Genomic DNA, 21737 nt, shown 5'->3' with positions numbered 1-21737 from the left:
AAAACAAGATTTAAATGTTTGTACACAGAGTTACTACACTGAGAACAAAGCACCATCTAAAGGCTTGTGTGCTACACACACTTCAGAAATGCAGACCGACACGAGCAGCACAGTTTTATACATGTAAAGCACATGAAACCACTTGTTAGAAACCAGATAGCATTTCATTCATCGCTTGATATTAGAACAGACACCTAGGTCTATGCAGAACCTCTGAATGGATGCAACAAGCATGCATATGAAAAAACAAGAAAACTGGTGAATCTAGAATGAATATTGGAATCTGGGCCCAAGAAAAGGGAGTTCAAAACAGATGAATTGGATTCTTCTGATCAAAGGAAGGGGGCAGTTTATGAATCATCATCCCATTTTCGTGGCCAACTGGGGTGCCGCCAGGATGGCAAAGGGTGTTTCACTGGTGGCATGGTCTTTGGGAATTCTCTTCTGGGGCATCAGTCCAGGTTACTTCTGCCCATGTATAGATTTGAAGGGAGCCCAGACCAGAAGAGTGGCTTCAGGGACTTGAGCTATAGCCCGGGACAAGCTCACGCGACCCCCCTCCACAACACACACACACACACACACACACACACCAGAGGACTCCACTGTATTTATCTGCTGTACCTGAGGTGGCCTCCGTATTCCCTCCCATGTACAGAAACCTGTATTTCCTCCTGGAAGCCTACTTGGATTTGAGTAGAGCCTCTTCTCTCTCAGAAGCAGGAATAATCTGTGTATTTGAGTGTGGATGATATAATCAAAACAACCAAGGGAAAAGGATTTTTCATATTGGAGTACTGCCTTTGAGTGGCAATCTAACCATAGCCTCCTAGAACCAGGAAAGGAAGTTTTCCAAATAAGGGAAAGCTAAAATCACATGAAGGACAGCAAGCCAGACATGTCGCACAATGTACACATGCACACACCTACACACACATATACAAACAGCAATGGCATGTTCTATTTGTGCAGTTTTCACTTGTCACAATTGTCGTGACATGGGTGCTTGTGAGCACTCACGCAGAGCATATGATGGCCATTAAATTCCCACCGGTCTCCTGGTCATTCAATAAATACTTTCCATGACACTGAAGGAAACAAAGTTTCTGTGTAAAATATGCACAAAAATTTCTTCTTTAAGAACAAGAAATGGTCACAATGTCACATCTTCATTTCCTGCAGGTTGGGATTTTCTTTCTGGTTCGAATACACAGGCTACGAGAATGCTAGGAAATATTTCAAATGAGCACGTAAGGGAGGAATGTGCCTCTTCAATATAAAGCAAACGCACACACATGCCATATGACAGGTAGAAGACACCCATGGCTACTCTCAGGAGCGTTTTTGAAGTCTCAGTACAGTGACTTAATGGAAAAACAGGTGGAGTTATTTGCTAAACTGCATTAGATCTCAATGGATGTCATAGTGCTTCTCTGAAAAGCTACCTCTTTTTATCAGCATGGGGCAGAAGACCCAGTGAATATGCATTCCTTTTTGAAAGTCCATAAAGTTAGCTTAAATTTAGGTATCATCCCTGACCTATCTAGTGGTCTAATGCAGATGTATCAAAGGCTCCATATTTCAACATTTTAATGAAGAGAAGGAGGTCGGGAAAGAGGGATAGATGTGAGGACTATGAAGAAAAATACATATTGTCAACAACCAAAACATTTCTTCAATCAAAAACAATTCTTTTTAGAAAAGAAGAAAGTTGACAAGAGGTGGGGAAAAAACCATTGAGCTAAAAATCTTGACTGAAGAGCTCTGGGAAATTCCACAAACAGAATTTTGTAGCTCCTATTTATAATGACAGCAAATGCTGAAGATGTTTGCCACTGACAGGCTTCCAACTAAGGTTTCACTCAAAAAAATTTTTTTTTTGCTTTTTGGGTCACACTCAGTGATGCACAGGAGTTACTTCTGGCTCTACACTCAGGAATTACTCCTGGTGGTGCTTGGGGGACCATATGGGAAGCTGGGAATCAAACCCGGGTCAGCCACATGCAAGGCAAAACGCCCTACCTGCTGTGCTATTGCTCCAGCCCCCTCACTCAAAAATCTTGATAGAAACTGTCTCAACTGCTTGCAACCACTCAACTTGCTCCAAAATCAAGTTGCAAAGGCCAAACACTGCTCCACAAAGGTATACAACTGGACAAATGAATGTAGCAGACTAATATTTATACTGCCATATAATAATGCACTTATTATAATAGCATGGTGCTCTAATACAGCACACCTTTACAGGAAGCAGATTTGAAATCAGGACACATCTATTTTTATTAACCTGCTATGGACAAGTATAATTCAGACACACTGAATTGAACTGTTAATTAGAAAGAGCATAAACAGGAAAGCAAAATCTGGGAAGGAGAGAGGGGGGAGAGGAAAGAAAGAAAGAGAGGAGAGAAAGAGGAGAGAGAGGAAAGAGGAGAGAGGGAAAGGAGAGAGAGAGGAGAGAGAGGAGAGAGGAAGAGCGGAGGGAGAAGCAAGTCACAACCACAATAGCCACAGTTATCACCAGCACAAGAACAGAAGCCAGTTTCTCCTTTGGAGGCTCCTAAGGAAATGTGACTCAACTAACAAAATGTGCTGAGGGGAAGAATTATAGTTATCTTCTGATCCCGAGAAGCTTTTCTGAGAACTGTGTCTCTAGTGGGCTCACTAGTGACGTATTTTCTCCGAAGACAACACTACATCAAACAGTCTTCTGAAGCATTACTCTGATGGAAATAGGAATAAAAACAGCAATTTGGAGAATTGAATAAATATGAGGGATTTCATCAGACACTTCTCTTTCTAAAATATCCAGAGAGTAGAATCATCCAGAAAGAAAACCATTAGATAAATTGTCATGAGACAGAATCAATCTCATTTGTAATATTTGTGGGTGAATATGATGGATTAGTGAGGAGAGTTTTGAAACACAGGATGTGACGGATGCTGCAGCTTGCCTTACTGGTTCTCCATAGCCACACAGACTGCTCCATTGCCTGAGGGGGCTCAGAGGCCCCTTGCGAGTGTCATGTCAGTTAAACCAGACCCAGATGTTACTGTTCTTCAGTCAGGACAAATGTTGCAGAAATGCCATGAGGGGATAGAAGACCCCCAAAGACTGTGTTTATCTTGGTCACAGGACTGTGGAAATTGGGGAGAGAGAGAAGGGAAGGAGGAGATGGGAGGAAGGGAGGGAGGGAGGGAGAAAGGGAGAGAGAAAGAGAGGAGAGAGAAAGAGAAGAGAGATTCTAGAAAGGAAGAATAAGGCAGAAGAATAAGGCATAGGTCTTCAAGATCAGCATTCTGACTGTAGACCCAGGCCAGGCAGAAAATGAAAACCTTTAGTAAAAAATGGTATTTTAAAGTAAGTTCTTCAATGTTTCTTAATACAAAACCCTTATTAACTGCTGATAATGCATAGGGCCAGGGAAATAGGTCCCGTTGATATTTCCTATTCTACTCTCAAGATGATTTATGATGAAGAGATCTGATAGAGAGGCAGATGTGGTGTGTGTGCATGTATGTGTGTGTGATGGAAACCTCACTTTATTAGAAAAAAAATACTGAAGATTTTGCCTTTTGTTAGTGACCTATGATTTTCTTTATATGGTGTAGTAAAGGGTATTCTTTTCATGTGGATGATCATTTCTGAATACTTATCATGTAATTGGTCTAGGAGACATTCTGTTTGAATTCATGGAGAGTCTGGACAGTTTCAATTGAAAATACATGTTAAAGAATAACTTTAAGCCTTATTGACTCAGTAAAAACTACTGAACAACAGTGGGAAGATGAGAGGCTCACAGAGTTTCCATATTACAGGAAAACAGCACAATGCATTTTAAATTTTGCTATTCTTTTGAGAGGCCCTAATGTCTCCTAACTACCCAAAGACAGTTATTAGGGGGAGCAATAGTAAATAACTTACCTCTTATATTTCCAGGGTAGAAAATGACATTCACATTGAAAATATTCAAAAGCATAATCCTAAACCCACCTAGCTATGTTTGAAACCATTCATGATGATTTTCTGTTTCTGTGACTTGCATCTTCTGGAGATGTGGAGATTACCAGACCCCCCTCCATGGATCCATCTGTGCTTGAGTCAAAATGGCTTTATTTTTTTCTGTTTTGCTGCGCTTAAATCTTGTACCTCGAGGGGCTCATCAGAAACTACCTGCATGTCTAGATGATGGATTCATCTTTGAGGGTTATGGAAGGTCTATCATTGGAGTGGGCTTGCCTGGGACTGCACATGCGCGTGCTTCCACATAAGCAAATATGGGAAATCCAGACCCCACTAGGCTGGCTGCATTCTGGAAGGTCCTGGAGCTTCCTTGTCCAGTCTCCCAACTTTGTTTGTATCTCTTCTCAACTCTGTGTTCGGTGACATCATAGGAAGTAGCTTCGGCTTAACCACGATGGGGGTATTGATAGCATAGAAATGGGAACATACTATCAAGCAAGTACTTTCTAGTGTCAGAGATATAGGGGCTGCTGGAAACAGCCAGCTCTTGAACTCGGCAGCACAGCACCAAGTCTGCCTCTTGGGGGGTTGCTCCGGTTCTGTTTCCTGTCCAGGGGGCTCCTCTTCCACTGATTTTTCCGAACACTGCAGAATCACAGCAGAGGTGCACCGCTGGAATGCATGTGACTGCCCTTGTCATACCCTGGGCTCTACTCTGAGAGACGCTTCTATCTGGTGGTTGTACAAATGACATGGGCCAAACCCCAACACTTGAATTTCATATTAAGCTCCAGATTGTGAGAACTATGAGTCCTTCAGATAGGATGAGCTGATCCCAGCTGAAAGTCTCCACTGAGGAATTCTTCAGGAGGTTTTCCTGAGCTGGTCCTCAGGCTGCTGCTCACCAAGCAAGTGCTGTCAGGCAGGGGGTGGGGGGGGGGCAGTGTATCCCTGCAGATTCCTGCTAGGGCCCCAGATGGCAGTTTTCACCCTTTCTTCACCATCCCTACCTCAAAGACGGGGACAAATCAAAGAGCCAACAAAATTAAGTTCACTGGCAAAATAGTTTGAAATTTTGAATGATTTTTATTAAACACCATTAGTCTACACTGCACAGTTAATGAAACAGCAAAGCTCCAATCTCTTAGAAGAACGATGATTGATCATGGATTGGAAAAGCAGTTCAGCGCCCCCTAACCCAATGAAAGCCTTATGAAAGATTCATTAACATCTCATGACAGAAGCAGAAAGGGTCAAGAACTGCAGCCTGGCCTGGAAGGGCTTCCCTCCCCTCGCCCCCCACCCCCCCTCCCCGCCACCCTCCCCACAATGCAATTTTCTTGTAGTCTATGGATTACAGAGGAAAATGTGATGTGCCTGGTCGAGGGCTTCTAGCTTTGCGAGGAGAAAGGAAAGGGAATTAATACTTTTTCTTTCCCCCAAAATATCCGATGGTACCATCAACATCAGAGAACAGTCTATCCGACTTGCCTCCTGCCAGGGTAAATGCTGATTATCAATACACAGATGTCACATCAGTAGTTGGAGTTTGCTAACACCAAAGAGAAAATGAATCAGAGTTTAATTATGAGAATAAGGCTGTGCAAGTGAAGATGAGAAACAACAATAACAACAATAACAACAACAACAACAACAACGGTAACGAGGAGGACAAAGAATTTAGTCTGCCAGTCGTGTAACGGAATGGTGACAACTGGCCCAATACTTTCCCCCCACAGAATTGACTTGGGGGCACTATATTGACCCATTCACTTGATTCTGTGTAGCTCTACTGTGATGCCACACATTTTCTCAATGGGAAGAGTGATGCTTCTCTAAGCAAACAGTTCACTGCCTTACTGAGTAGTCCTACCCAGTGATCCAGTTTGGTTCTCCCACCTGCCAACTCTTGCAGGTGAACTTTATCATGTCTGTTGATAAGTAATGAGGGCTTCGCCCTCACAGCTAAATCAATCCTGCCTTCGAAAATGCTTTCCAACTTCACACTGCAACTCCCATCTCCAGGATGCAAATTTGAATAAACCCAAATCGAAATTAGTTAGCCTCGAGAAAGATATGATAGAACGAGTATCTTTCCAAGGCAGACCTAAGCCCGTGCCTTCAGCAATGTAATGTCCAAATGACAATCAATACATTTGGAAACTGCGCAAAACCTTTTAGCCAATGGTTTCTAATTTAGTAACTCAGTGATTGACTACAGTTCTGAAGCTTTTTTATACCATCACATGGGGAAAAAAGGCATCCCAACCTCATGTCTTCTGAAAGTTAGCAGCAGCTAGTCTGCTTTTTCAATTACGTCATCCAAATATAAAACTACTAGTATTTTCCCAATGAGATTATTAAGTAATTAACAGTCTACAGGCTGGCTAACAACATGCTTACGGCTAAATTCTACCCCAAGGACCACACTAGTATACTCTTGTCAAATTAACCCTACCTACCAAACTCAGACAGTAATATGACAAAACCACTAAAAAATCCAAAGTTAATTAAAAATACAAAGCCAAGCCCACATCATAACACAAACTTGTCAAACTCTCTGTGTTTGGAGCTTGGGTGACAAATGAAGGCATAGTGGTGGCCCTACCCGGCTCCATTTGCAGGGCTGAGATCCTTTTGTGTACTTGTTCAGGTGTATGTTGCCATGGCTCTGCCCATACCTCCATGTGCCACTGAGAAGTGTCCCACCAAGCCTCCTCAAGGTCTCCAGGAAGGACCTCTCCCTGCCATCCACAGGTCTCACATCCCTCCCACAAACCAGTACACTGAAGAGATTTACTTGACAAAATATCTCAATCCCTCAAATAGCTGCACACCTACAACACAGATCACCATTTACAGCATGGCAAATAGAGTGCCTAGTATAGAGCAACAATCCTTACTCCTGAAATCACAAGATGTCTCGTCTCCAGGGTTTGGAGGGCAAGTCATCCTCCGTCTTTGATTGGGTTCTCAGCTGTTTTGAAATGGGTCTACTAAGTAATCAGGTGGTGATCCTGAGCTCAACTGTCAGAGCCAATCATCGTGTTGCTGATTTGGCACACACTTCACACTCAGCCACCGAAGCTGATGTCTGGCAGCAGGACTGCCTGCTGTCCCTCTGCAATATGTCAAGTCGATACAGTGACTCAGTGAAACTAGAGATAGAAGTCTTGCACCCCTGGGGAAATACGCTTTTCCCCCCTCTGGGAATTTGCTCCCAGCATTCTAATGTCTAGTTTCTGGAGACTGGATTTCAAGAATCTATTCCTAAATCCATGGTGGTCTAGGATTGTGGTCTAAGTTGAATTTATAAGTCAAGTCAGTGGGTTTTATTCTATAGTGAATAGCCAGGCCCGTTACCTGGTAAGCCATGGTAATAAAACAGAGAACTTGAGTCATGGCAAAGCCTTCAGCTTAATTTTTATGTGACACCCAGCTGGGGTGTTTGGAGTCATTCATAGGATCATTTGCCTCACTTGAGAGGCTCAGAAAAGATTCTCTGAGGTTTCATTTGTCTCTGTGTTTGTCTTCATGTGTGTTGTTGCTGAGACTCTGAACATAAAGCTCAACCACACTGGGAGCATCAAAAGTGCTGGGTTCAGCTGCTGGGATGCTCCTAGCAGCCATCTCATCAACGTGGCCTCAGTCATTGGAGTGTAACTTCCACAACCTTATTATACAACAAAGGGTCTTAAACTCAAAGATGACCAGAGTGGAGCTCAAGTCCGTCTCTTGCAACGAACCTTGACAATGAGAGTGTAGAGGAATCCCTTGCTGTTCCTATCACAGATTTATAAGAATTGCTTAAAAATCAGGCAAATTCACATCTTTCATGTGCATGTGTCTACTATTCATCTGGTGAATAGTCAACAGAATTCAATAACTCAGCAGATTTAAATGCTATGTAGAATTATATACCAGCAGGTAGTTACAAGGAATCAATGTGTGGATAGTGTTTACTACATGTGGGGGATTTTTCTGGTGAGCTGTAATACCAAAGATAATATTTACATTGTGATGTTTAGGGATAATATGAATGTCAAGGATCGTAAGAGGTGGTGATCATCGCAACCCATGTGGAATTATCTCTAAATTAGTGAACTGTTCCCAATCTTTGGGGGAAGGGCTCTTTCTAAGCACCCCAGAGAAACCCCCAAGACTCAGGGTTGGTTCTTTTGTCTGTCTGTTTGTTTTTGTTGCTGTTGTTGAAAGACTAGCTACTACTTAGAGAGTTTGGAGTTTTCTTTGGAATTTTCATAGAAATGGTTCATGTTATTGTAGACATGAATAAAATCAGTGATTCTATTAGTCAAAAGCTAATGATCCAAAAATACAAAAGAAAGTTCAAAGATAGAAAAGAAACCCCTTAAAATAGAAACTGTGAAGAATAATCAAGGAAGTCCAGACTTTAAAGCCACTAGGAAGTAAGCTGTACATTATTATCTCTAGGTAGTAATAATTTGACTTTTACTTCAAAGATTTGCGTATACTATGATTTTTAAAAATCCTGCCATTTATGTTCCCACCTATGAACTGTAAATGAGGCCGAGGTATAAAATCCTTGGACACTGTCTAGACCTTTCCCAGGTCTCATTTCTAAAACTGGAGTGTAGCATTTTGATCACTGGGGAATGCACCCACTAAACTGTCCCTCAAAAGGAGAGCTTTATACAAAGAGAATCCCAGGTGAGGATTTATGCTTCAAATGATGATTTTAAAAAATACCAAGGCAGCTGATGCCTGAAAGTTGTTAAAATAAATGTTCCCACTTCTCTCATTAAAAAAGTTTTTGCTTGAGTTTTTGGGCCACACCCAACTGTGCTCAGGGAGTACTCCTAGCTCTATACTCAGGGTGGGGCTCAGGGGACCATATGGGATATCAAAGTTCAAACCTGGGTTGGTTACAATCAATGCAGGCACCCTACCCTCTGTACTATCTCCTCAGCCCCATTGTTTTTTTTTTTTAAATAGGGAATCAAGAAAGGTATATTAAACAAAACAAACCAAAAACCCTCTGGTTGTGTGGAATAATCTTGAAGAGTGGCATTGCTAAGCTCATTTATTTCCCTAACACTCTTGATTTTATGATGTTGCTGTAGCAATATAATAAACTTCTTTACCCACTGGGTTTTGATAATGAAAATTCTCACCTGAAGATTAAGTCTGTGGAAACCACAAAAGTTTAACGATGGATTATGAAATATGTTCTTTTCTGAACATATGATTATGGTTTGGGGAATGATTGGTGCTGAAATTCGGAATCTTGCAAGTTCTCTGTGTCTAAGTCCATACATACACATGTATGTACATGTATATGTGACTTCATTGTTCAGGAACCTGTTATCATCATAAGTTCTTTCCATTCTTTGTTTTGGGTAGTGTGGACTTCAAACAATACTATCGGGGATGAATGCATCATTCTACAAAAGGATGGTGGGATGTGACAAATGCTGTATACAAGATGTTGGAAAATGACGGTCATAAAATATACACTGCTCTCAAGTTGTAGTGTCCACTTACATTGACATCTGTTACCTCTGTGTTTTGCAGATATCACAAATATACTGAAACAAACAGAATCAAAGAACTGTCCGAAATGAGTGAAGTTCCACCAGTGACCATCGGCGCTCTGGTAGATGTAGAGTGATGAGTGTTGACACCAGAAATGGAAGTGCACCCACTACAATAAGTGAGCATCGATACGCAGCCAACACAGTCCCTGGCGAACGTAGCGGACAAGATTGGTCATGCTGCTGTGCTGGGTCAGAGGCCCCATCAGCGTATCCAGATCTCCAAAGAATTCTGAAAATCAGAAGCAGACCAGGGTCAGGCCTTTGAATATGATGTGATTGTGCATTAGATTGCGAAGGAGCTTTCATGCAACACAACCATGTGGATATAGTTAAACTTCTTCATTCTCCTTTCATTCAAAAATCATTTATGGAGTACCTACCAGGAAATCAAAACTCTGCATGTATATTGAACACTGTTATTTGAATCTTTGTAAGTTCTATACTCTGCAGCACAAACAATGTTTGTAACTTATTTTGATTAATTTAAATTCCATGTAAATCTGTTATTTAACTCATAGTAAGGTTTTCCAAATCACTATAGATTTTCTCAGACAGCAGGTTTCAAAGGACACTTACAATCCTATAGATGTTTGTAAGATACACATACTACAATATGTGTATTTAGACCATATACTTGTAGTTACATTGTTTATACATGCTTATATAATATTTATGCATAATGTACATACTAAATATATATGCTTAAACTACATGTGTAAAAGAAAATTTATTTAAACTTATTTTTAATATATTGTATATTTATATTTAGAAATGGGTCATTATCCGCAAAATGGCATGGCATGACTGTCTTCACAATATTAAACTGTGTGGCATTCAATATGCCAAACACAGTAACAAGAAGTCTCACAATGGAGATGTTACTGGGCCCGCTCGAGCTAATCGATGAACAATGGGAGGACAGTGTTTGGACAGTGTTTGGCATTCTCTGTGTTATTGAACTGAAATAGTCCTTTTCTGTCCAAATGAACTGAGCTTAGCAATTTTTCCAGATCTAGTATAGATAAACTCAGTGAACATAGGCTGTAATTGTAATCATCGGCATTCTCCCAAACTGGGTGGAATCTAATTTCTTAGTTTTACTGTCAGTTCCTTTGGGCTGGAGCGATAGCACAGCAGGTAGGGCGTTTGCCTTGCACACGGCCAACCCAGATTCGATTCCTCTGCCCCTCTCGGAGAGCTCGGCAAGCTACCAAGAGCATCTTGCCCGCAAGGCAGAGTCTGGCAAGCTACCCGTGACGTATTCGATATGCCGAAACAGTAATAACAAGTCTCACAATTTGTTGTGAGACGTTACTGGTGCCCACTCAAGCAAATCGATGAACAACAGGAGGGCACTGCTACAGTGCTACTGCCAGTTCCTTTAGGGGAAGAAAAATGACCAGCAAGCATCAAGCATCAGACAAGAGCTCCCACTGGGCATCAGTGGTAAGAGTGCCCAGGTGATCTGCCTACAATACTAATCTATGTGTCTTTGGGATGGGGGAGGGGGGTGCAGGATTTATGGAGAAATCTGTATGATACCTAGAAGTTTTAGCAACGGGCTCCTTTTTCATATTTGAATTGATTTGTCTCCCCTGCCTTGACCTGTGAGAGGACTCTGACCTCTCTCTCTGTTAGCTGTGGAAAGAGGAAACTGCTCATGAACAAGGAAGTTACTTCCTGTGCTGGTTGGGAACAAATAATCTGGGTGGGGGCCATTGCAAACTACCTGAAAATGCTTGGGATGCTCTCCTGCCTTTGTTGAAAGCAATTTCTATGCATGAGTTACATGTGCTTGATTGCTCAGCAGATGGAATTTCACTAAACAATGTATTTGTTTCTTCATGTTATGTATAACATATGGATACCTTCGCTAGGTATCAACTTCATTTGATGATGTGATACTTTGTAACGTATAAGCTGTAATAAAAATTTCTGCTGATCAAGGAGTAAATTAGTTTGGCAGCTACAATGCATTCTTGTGTGACACAACACTGAAGGAAATGTTGAAGGATCTAGTCCTGGAGCCAGGATGTCCTTCGGTCCAAGCTCACTGTGACTCTCAGCCCCAGTGGCCCAGTTTAGCACTAGAATCTTCTGCAATAAGCCATAAGCCATAAGCAGCTGCATGGGTTGACAGGGTGCGGGTTAGAACTCCAATGGGAAAAGACAGCCTCTTTCATGTCCATCTCACAGTCAACTGGAAAAGGTTCAAGTACATGGCAGTCATGATCCTTTGTGCACAAAAGGGCAACTCCTCCACTTCCACGTTTCTGTGTGAATTACAGACGTGTGGGATGAACCCCTGGCTCTAAGCAGTTCAGAAATGACAAGGGTGTGAACCCAGGGCTGCAAACAGTGAAGAATCCAAAGTAGGTCCTCTCTAAAGGATACAGAAAGGCCCTGTGTGACAGCATTAGCCAAGATGCATTCTCTTTTCGCTTGAAGAGGAATTAGCCTTTGCAATCAATATCAGGCAACATCGTTTGTGATATACTGTGCTAATGACAAGGTCAGCACCGCCTCACTCAAACATCAGCATGAGTATCACACTGCTCCTGCAAAGTTCTGTGCTGCTATAGGAGGAATTACTCTAACAGATTTTTGAATGGGTATAATTATGAAGGAAATTCATAAATATCAAACTGCTCTACAGTTTGCAAACAGGCAAGGAGAGACAAGTTAGGGGCGCTCTGCAAGTCTTCCTTTTTCACTGGCAATTCGAGAATCCTTAGAACGGACCTAATTGTGGCCATTGCCTTTGAATTTTTAGACTAGTCAAGTACACAAATGAAAAGCTACCCATTACTGAGGCAACTGTGGGCAGGAATTCAGTGAAAGTGTCTAAGGGGGACCGCTATTAATTTTATGTCTAAATTAGTGGTGCAACCAATTGATGAAAAGTTTAGACTCTGGAATCACTGGTTCTAGATTCAATTCCCAGTTCTACCATTTAGAACTGTGACATCATAGGCAAGGTTTTTTTTCTTTTTCTTTCTTTAAACTCTTATTAACATACCTGAAATTTTCCAACAAGTAATAAATGAGATAGGATGCAAACTTTAGTGATTAGGCTTGCCCAAATATGTACCCTAAGCTAAGCTTACCATGGAAGAGGGATGAGGGCTTGGGGTGGGATTAATGGGGCAGAAGTGGAGGGAAGTGGACGCTCTGGGTGGAGGGTGTGGAATGGGAATGTAGTTTTGTAATGGTGCCTCAGATAAAAATTTTAAACATAGATTGGTAGAGAAAATTTGTACCATTTCAACTTTAATGAGTTGGCACTTCACATGCAGACAGTGTAGTAGTAATGGGTAGTTAGGGGAGGGTTTACGAAGTCTGTGCTTCGTTCTGTAATAAGCCTCTGGAAAGACTGTACTAGACATGCAAGCAGTAGTTTTCCAGAAACATTAGAGGTGGGCCGAACCATGGAATTGGAGCGCAAAAGGAAAAGATATGGGCTGGACTGTGAGGTGTCTGGAGCATGGGAGACCTGGGCGAGAAGGTCCCACAAATCCATGTAGTCAAACTCAATGAAACATAGATCAACATGTGCATCTACTTCAGCTCCAACCCCATTCCTAGAAAGCCCTGGCAGCATCCAAGTCCACTTCTTCCAACTGCCATCACATCATGCCCCAGCAGCAGTCACTAGACCATTAAAGGTGCTAGGGCCTTCCTGTTTCTGGCTAAACATCTCTACTGCCTTAGACGGCTGGTTATCCCTTCATACCCAATGTCAAAGGGCACCATCTATCCCTACTTTCACTTCACCATGGCTGTCTTTAACTGCTGTTCCTGAATGAGCACAGCCAAACAAATGGGCAGGTGAAAAGTATACTTACTTTTTTTTTTACTTCCCACTTTCATGAGGACACTGGGTCTTTATTGTGAACCCACCTAACAGCAAGGGTCACAGATGGTAGCACAAGTCAATTAAGACCAGTGACCTTCTCGCTGGTGAAGTAGGGTCCTCTTTGCTTTTGTTTTGTAGTAAAACATCCTGCTACCCTGAGCAGGATGGCCATCCTTCATCCTAGCTGTCTGTATGTGAAAAATACTAGCTGACTAGTTGCCCAAGCGTAAGCATGCAAGTCACATTATCATGAGCTCCGTGGAGTTCAGGATTGTAATGCAGGTAGAAGGCCTTAACTCAAACTCACCTCTCCAAAGAAAAAATTAAAGTTGACTACAGAGGCCAACAAAATCTTATTAATTTGCTAGTCATTCCTTTTCCCTTTGCCTCTGTTTCACTGTGTTTATCCTTACTGCTGAGTGAAAATCTGAAACCGTCATTTGTCAACATTGTTTAAGCTTTAAAGAACAACATGCCAGGCCTTTTACACTATTTCAGCAAAATCAGTCACTGAATCAATTCTGAGTTAACCCTGCTTCCCTCATCTAAGCCCTGGAAATCAGAATCAGAAATAAAAAGCTACCATGGAAAACTCATCCACCACAGCCTATGGACATTGGGTTGAACTCATGAATTTACCTTTGTTCTCTCTTGTCAGTTTGTCTGCCATGTCCCAGTGCTCGTACCCCCGTAGCACATTGCTAGTGATGTTGACATGGCTAGCGGCCATGTGGTGAATGCGTTGAGGAATGGTGATTGGGCCATTGTTACAGTTGCCCATTGCGTTGATAGGAGACACATTGTTGAGGGACACCGGTGACGGGGTGTTCCTGAAGAAGTGGGAGACAGAGAGGCATGTTAGGATGGTTGGGAAGAGCACTTATGGCATTGGCGGCCTCCCTACGAGAGCATGAGCCCAGGAAGAGCATGTGCAGACCACCTGCCTTAGTAAGGGTTAGCATGGTGAACACATGCTCCACCTAAGTCGATTTGAGCTTGTCCCCACAACCCATCATTTCTTGTCTGAGGATATCCCGGAACTCGCTCCTTTGAGAGGCTCCCATGTAGTGATGACTTATAATCTCCCCTCCAACTGCTCCATCTGGCACCCTCTACAGGCTGCCATGCTGGCTCATAGAACCAAACTCTCTTCTAATACTGAACACTGAAGTCTCGGTGCCCCTGACAACCATTAGTAACACCATGTGAATTGTTACTCTGGTTGCCAAACACCAGAGAGAGCTGCGTGAATCCCTCCAGAGTTAGTGTTACCCACATCTGTAGCTCTTGCTTTGAATATATGTATAACAAGTGTTATGATGCTTCCGAGATGAAACAAATCACAGCTATGATGCTGTCTCTACCTGCTGTCAGAAAAGCAACTGGCAGTTAGGAAAGACCTGACGCGCAATATTGCTATATTATCATAACATTTCGTGGAAACCACAATGACATTTGGCTTCAAATAGAGTCACAACACTAAGTTAAGTGAAGTGCAGTTCTTCAAAGCTTCCTTCCACCCCGCCCAAAGCACTATTAGGGAAGCCAGAAGGGACTTAGGGTTCTTTCAGACTTGCTACAGAAGTGGCTCTTCATTGCTGACTCTGCACTTGTAAGAGTGTTTCTAAAGAGAAGCTGTTGGAGTTCCTGCACTGAATAGGTGATAGCATTGGGGGAAGATTCTTGTTTAATACTTTAATGTTAGAGACCCGGAGTCACTGTTGGCACCTTGTGCCAAACATGGGAGGCCTGGATTAGATTGTCCTGCTGCACATTTGTCTGAGGCTACTTTCCAAAGCAGGTAGAGCTTCCTGCGACCTGGAGAAGGTCTCTGCACACCACCTTCAGCCTCTACTCTCTTTCAGCCAGGCGTAAGCGACCGATCAAATGAACCTGATTATAATTGAACACTTGGGAGGGCCAACGCAAGAATGGGGAAAAGCTGTTTCAAACTTTTAGTCTGCAGGTTGGAAGGAGCTTCCTCCTTCAAACAGCTCCCATCACATCACCAAGGAACCTTTTCTCATCCCTGCTGCCTGCTTCTCTTTCAGCAGCTGCTGCTTTCAGACAACTCTTGATTTCCAAGGGGGATGTGTTCCTCAGAACTCGCCTCTGCTCCCAGAATTAGATGTGTACCTGGCAATAAGCGTACACATGGATACTAATTTGGGGGAGGGGTCTGGGGGAAATGGTAGTCACAGAGTGCTTCAGCTGACGATGTGGCAGAAATAGCCAAAAGAGAGCTTGGTTGCATTTCTATAGCATAGGTCAACTGGTCTGTTCTGGTGTTCTGGGGTGAGAGCCAAGCTGGGGGCTCACACTGACTCTGTACCTAACGTGTGGAAGAGAATGTGAATGTTTTGCAGCATTTCCGCAGTTCTTCGTGTGTGTGTGTGTGTGTGTGTGTGTGTGTGTGTGTATGTGTATGTGTGTGTGTGTAGGGGAGGAGGGAGTAGTACTAGGCCACACCTGGCAGTTCTCTGGGCTTACTTGTGGTTCTGTGCTTAGTGGTAACTCGTGGCAGTGCTTGGAAGGCCTAATGCAGTATTGGGGATCGAACCAGGTCAGCTGTGAGCAAGGTGTTAACCACTGAGCACTCTCTGCGGCCCGTCCCCTTGTTTCTCGTTACTACTTTCTGAACTCTTGGGATGCTTCTCGATGGAAAGAGTCAGTCTAAAGGCAGGTTGGGCAGAGGAGACAGACTGACCAGGTCCTCAGCTAATGACAAGACCAAACAAGCAGGGGAAGCTGGCTTTCTTTGCGGTGGCAGCCAGACAAAACTGCTTAGGGCTTTCTGCCTTCAGCTCTTGAACATCAATGGAAAGCAAGAAATCACCTTCCCTTTTTTCAGTCTCAAGAGGAAATTGCAAAGCCACCTAGGAACACAGACTTCAAATGGGAAGTCTGCAGGGCTGGGAGTGAGGTGCTGGGATCTCCGGAGGCTTGAAGTGTCCCCCTAAGACACGCAGGGCCTCTCTGTCCCTGCCCTTTCCCTCCTGAGCCTTTCTTCCCCCAGAAGCAAGGACAGGAGTCGAGGATTTCCTTCCGTGTTCGGAAGTCACAAGGGCGAAGAGGTCACTTCTGTGTTCCGGGGCACATCCGGAAAAGGCTGATTTGTGTGTTGGGGAAGGACGGGCCACACCAAAGTGCACTCAGGGCTGACTCCTGGCTCTGTGATATGGGATCACTCCTGGTTGGGATCAGGGTACGTGGTTCTGGGGACTGGACCCGCGTCCACTGAGTGCAAAAGCAAGTGCCCTACCAGCTGCATTATCTTCCCAGCCCCTGAAAATGCTTTTCACATACTCTTCAGGGCCTCTTTCCCTTCTACTTGCTACTTCCCTTGTTTCTAGTTAGATGTTCCCAAACCAGTTTGACTTGCTCTTTCTTTCTTTCTTTCTTTCTTTCTTTCTTTCTTTCTTTCTTTCTTTCTTTCTTTCTTTCTTTCTTCTTCCTTCTCTCTCTCTTTCTTTCTTTCTTTCTTTCTTTCTTTCTTTCTTTCTTTCTTTCTTTCATTTCCTTTCTTTTTTTTCTTCTTGGGTCACACTCGGTGATGCACAGGTGTTACTCCTGGCTTTGCAATCAGGAATTACTCCCGGCAGTACTCGTGGGACCATATGGGATGCTGGGATTCGAACACGGATTGACCGCAAGCAAGGCAAACGCATTTCAAGGTGTACTATTGCTCCAACCCCAGGCCAGGAAAGTAGTTTGGCATTTTCAGGAAAAAAAATCACTAGAGTCCTGGAAATGCATGCATGTTCCTTAGGGACACAAATCAAGTGTTCCCAGTTGGACCCTAGGAGCTCCCCCATAAATCATTCCAGTATGCCTGAACCCCACCACAGGGGCAGAGCGGCCTGGTTCGGCAGACACTGGGAAATGATCAGTGGCGGAGGGAGGGGGTAAAGGCTGCTTCTGTTTGGGTGTCGAAATCATAAGGTGCTCTATGATTCATTTGTCTGATGGGCTCGCAGTGCAGGGCACTGTGCAAATGAAGCAGGCCATGTGAAAGCTAGCTGAGGAGCATCCCTGGGGAGAGCAGTGCTCACCTCACTTTTTGCTTTTTGGGTCACATTAGGCAACGCGCAGGAGTTACTCCTGGTTCATATACTCAGGAATTACTCCTGGCGGTGTTGGAGGGACCATATGGGATGCTGGGAATCGAACCTAGGTCGGCCGCGTGCAAGGCCAACTCCCTACCCGCTGTGCTATTTTTCCAGCCCGTAGGCCTACTTTCAGCTCTTGCCCTGGCCTTTGCACAGTCATGGCGCGTGCATAAGATCAAGTACATACCGGTTAAAGCTTCTGCCAGTGCCCTCATGCAGCTCATGGTCACACACATCCACTGCTAGTTCTCGAACCCATTAAGCACCTCCCTCTGGAGCCAGTTGTTGTCTTTTGCTTGCAAGTCCCTCCCCACAGACACCTGCATGGCTTGCTATACCATCACCCGTCACTAACGTCCTCATTCAGTCTCTCCACTGGACTGGAGGGATAGTGCAGTGGGTAAAGCCACTTGCCTCGCATGTTTGCATATGGATAACCCTGGCTGGGTGTGGCCCCAAATACCCCATCCAAAAATGGAAGAGCCTTACACCGTTAATCCCCCCTCCCCTACACATTCAACAGCACTCTTCTCTCTACTTTGTTTGGATTTGATCCGTGGCATTTATCATCATCTAGAATGTTCCATTAAAAAATCACCTCTGGGGCTGGAGCGATAGCACAGCAGCTAGGGCGTTTGCCTTGTACGCTGCTGACCCAGGTTCGATTCCCAGCATCCCATATGGTCCCCCGAGCACTGCCAGGAGTAATTCCTGAGTGCATGAACCAGGAGTAACCCCTGTGCATCGCCGGTGTGACCCGGAAAGAAAAAAAAAAAACCAAAAACCTCACCTCCAACAGGATGTGTCCTCGACCAGGACAGAGGATGCTTGCCTCTCTTGGGTCAAAACTTTCATCTACCACATGATTCTGTCTGGACTGTGAGCTACCGATGGTTTGAAAGTCTCCTTATGAGACACATACTGTAAAAAGTTATACTTGTCACTGTAATTTTTAATTCTATTTATAAACTGGGGAGGTGGGGACCATAGGCAGAATTCAAGGCTTACATCTGGCTCTGAACTCCAGGATCACTCCTGCTGGGGTTTGGGGGATAATAAGTGATGACAAGGATTGAATCTGTGTCAGCCTGTGAAGAAGGCAAACACTCTCCCTGCTGTACTATCACTCCAGGCCCCCCAATATGTAAGTTTTGCAGAAATTTGTTTTTTCTCTTAGATTGCCTGTAACAATCCGTTTCCCCGTTGAAGTGGCAAGGCCTGAAATACGTACTATCTGGCCTTTACAGAAAATCTTTGCGGCCCCCAACTCTCTATCAAACAGATTTTTATCTCCCAGTGGCAATGTATTCCCAGAGACCCGAGGCCTGGGAACATGCAGCTTTGGGAAGTTTCCACAAGAGACCATGGATGGAGCTGACCATCTAGCTGGCTGCGGAAAGCAGGTCGCATTCCTTCTGATAGATCAGTTGCCCCACTTGACCACTCAGGGAGGCTGAAGAATGCCTCCCCCCAACTCCCACTGGCTTTTCTTTCTACCTCTCTCCTTCTGTCACTGAACTTTGAATTTCTGGGGGCTAAAGACCATCTGGAATTCAACACGGTGTCCTCTAGATCCTCTAACAAATATGGACCAGACATATCTACTGATTGAGTGTGTTGTAACCCCTTTCAAAACCAGTGAGTAGGGCTGGAGAGATAGTACAGTGGGTAGGGAGCTTGCCTTGCACGTGGCCAACCCAGGTTCTATTCCCAGCATCCCATATTGTCCCCTGAGCACCTCCAGGAGTAATTCCTGAGTGCATGAGCCAGAAGTAACCCCTGTTCAATGCTGGGTGTGACCCAAAAAGAAAAAAAAGTGAGTGGGTTGTAACCCCTTTGCTTCATTGAAGACCTCTACAGCCTTCCCAAGGGACTGTGCTTTTTTTTTTCAGTTCAGAGTTTTTAGGGGAAAACAACTCATCTCTGCAGGATTTTAACATGACTCCACATGTTGCAGATGTGTTCAACCTCCAACCTTTTCCTTTTCTTGGAAAAAAAAAAACCACAAAACTTTGTAGTGATGCTTTTTAATAGCCCCTAACCTAAACTCACCATTGCTTTACTCTTTCCTCAGAGAAAGCAGTATTCTCTGGGAATTTCAGTGGTTATTTTTATTTGTTAATTCTCAAGAGAGAAGCATCCTTTGACTTTTGTTTGCTAAATCTAAGAAAAAAGTCTAAATTAAGCATTTTTAAAGGTGCTTTCTTTTTAAGATAATCCTTGAGTTAATATGCAGATTTTAATGGACCTGTTACTCACATTGAATGCTTTTTGTTTGGTTGGTGTTGGGGCCACACCAAACAGAGCTCAGGCCTAACTCCTGATTGTGCTTGGAGATCACTCCTGGTGGGGCTGGAGGAATATACTGGTACCAGGGCTCCAACCAGTACCAGTATGTATTGGTACCAGGGCTCCAACTGTGTGTAAGGTAAGTGCCCGACCTGCTATACTATCATTCCAGCTCTCACTGTGAATGTTTTTAAGATCTCAAAGTAAGAGTTTATGGTCCCACTGCTTTGGGCATATGCTTTGTAGAAATTTGTAAAGTACCTGAGGAGTATGTTTTACTCTTGAAGAAAGCATTTGGCTCAGAGACACAGGAAATCTGAAGGAATGAAAACTAGATGGTACAGCAATCTGTGAAAATGCCTGCCCAATCATCCTGCTTCCCTTCCCACTTTTGGTGGAAAGTGGGCTTGGGATGCTATCAGAAATATTAGAATCAAGGGAGAAATGAACATTCCACGCAGTACATGAAGACCTAGAGCAAGTTCATGGTTGAGTCCAAAGTAGGATTCAAAATCATAGTGTGAAAAGACCTTCTACAGATGGGCCTCAAAAGCCATTGGCTCCATCTTTCTCATTGCTAACATGGTAAAACCAACCCAGAGAGAGGAAGGGGCTCAGGAAACTTCACTGGAACCTCCAGACCGATGTTGGGGGCCTGACCTGCCCCAGACACAGAGATTAGGAAATAAGACTGCAAGAATGTGGGAGTGCACCGAGCCTGAATTCCGCTGACATGGGTGCTTTTGCATCTTAGGTCAGGGTATTTGAGTGTTAATATAGAAATCATCACGGAGGCTCAACTAATTGGCTAAATGCCTTCATATTTTCAGCTCTCTTATGCCTTTGCTTTTACTAAACAGCACTTCCAATACATAAATGAATATTTCATTGGTCTTTCATTACTGAGTGAATCATGGACAAGTTGAGTTCCCTTTCCCCTGCACCTCGGAAATAGCATGGTGCTCGCCATCTCACTCCCAGAGATCTTTATAGCCATAATTTGGGTTTAAAGAGCAAAGAGTGAAAGTTAGTCGGAATCACATGCAGTTAAACTTTTCTGTCTAGCCATGAGCCGAGACCTGAGTAGAATTTGGCCTGCACAGTGATGACTAGCCTCTCGGAAATGTCCTTTTTCTCTTAAGTTGTCAATACAAACTATTAGGTGGCTGCTAGGTCATTCATTTGCATGAAAAAGCCCCTTTCAGAAGATACTTACTTGCCATTGCTGCCAACCCATGGAGATGGCATCTGAGCGACTTTTGAAGCATTTTGCTAGAGGAGAGAGAGAGAGAGGGAAATAAGGACATCTATTTTGTGTTTTATTAATTCAGAAACAGATGGAAGTGTGATTTGAGTACATTAATATTGATTGCAGCATTTCGGGATGCCTCCTGTTTCGTTAGCGGAGCTGGGAGGCTTGCGCACGTCAGCACACCACGACGCACACTCCATGAAAATAGCTGGGTAGGATAATTGGTGGGCTCCAATCAGGCCCATGAAAGTCACTTGATGAAAGATCTGATATACTAAAAGGCCCAGTGAAATCAGACTCAGTTCTCCAAGAAGTGGTTTAATTATCCTCATCTGAAATTTATTCTGCAAAACAAGCTCTTCAGAGTACAAGCAAGCTTTTCACCTTAGCTCCAGTTGCAAACTTTTTCCCTGGGCGGCAGGGTGAGGGGGGGTGATTTCTGATACTCCTGGAGGGTGTCAAGACCCACTTTTGTTTTCTTTCTCCAGTCACCTGGATTTACTGTCTTCACATGCAAATCCACCTACCTGCCAGTTTTCTCTTTTGAGCCATTCAAAGAGTGCAGGCCTGGGGCACTAAAAGGTCTTTGCCACCCTCTAGGTTGGTTTGAAGAACAAGCTCGCTGCTCTGGATTTTAGTGCTTAGACACTGGTGGTCTACAAGAAAACTAACACTCAGTATTTCTGCAATG

General features: G+C 43.7%; 1 protein-coding gene across 3 annotated transcripts in view; it reads right to left on the bottom strand.

The window, feature by feature from the left end:
* Nucleotides 1-5292: 5292 nt before the first annotated feature.
* The window catches only part of AFF2 (ALF transcription elongation factor 2), a 563946-nt gene continuing 547501 nt past the window's right edge, over nucleotides 5293-21737 (bottom strand). For all 3 annotated transcript variants that reach the window (XM_056130207.1, XM_056130208.1, XM_056130209.1), the window contains 3 exons: nucleotides 21011-21066; nucleotides 14036-14226; nucleotides 5293-9769 (listed from right to left, as the gene is read on the bottom strand). In XM_056130207.1, coding sequence (XP_055986182.1) covers nucleotides 9648-9769; nucleotides 14036-14226; nucleotides 21011-21066 — 369 coding nt within the window. In that variant the 3' untranslated portion in view covers nucleotides 5293-9647. The remainder of the gene's footprint in view (nucleotides 9770-14035; nucleotides 14227-21010; nucleotides 21067-21737) is intronic.

Source organism: Sorex fumeus, unplaced genomic scaffold (assembly GCF_029834395.1).
Source record: "Sorex fumeus unplaced genomic scaffold, SorFum_2.1 ptg000075l, whole genome shotgun sequence".
NCBI lineage: Eukaryota > Metazoa > Chordata > Mammalia > Eulipotyphla > Soricidae > Sorex > Sorex fumeus.
The sequence above is the reverse complement of the archived record's forward strand: the minus strand, read 5'-3'. Positions and strand labels throughout refer to the sequence as shown.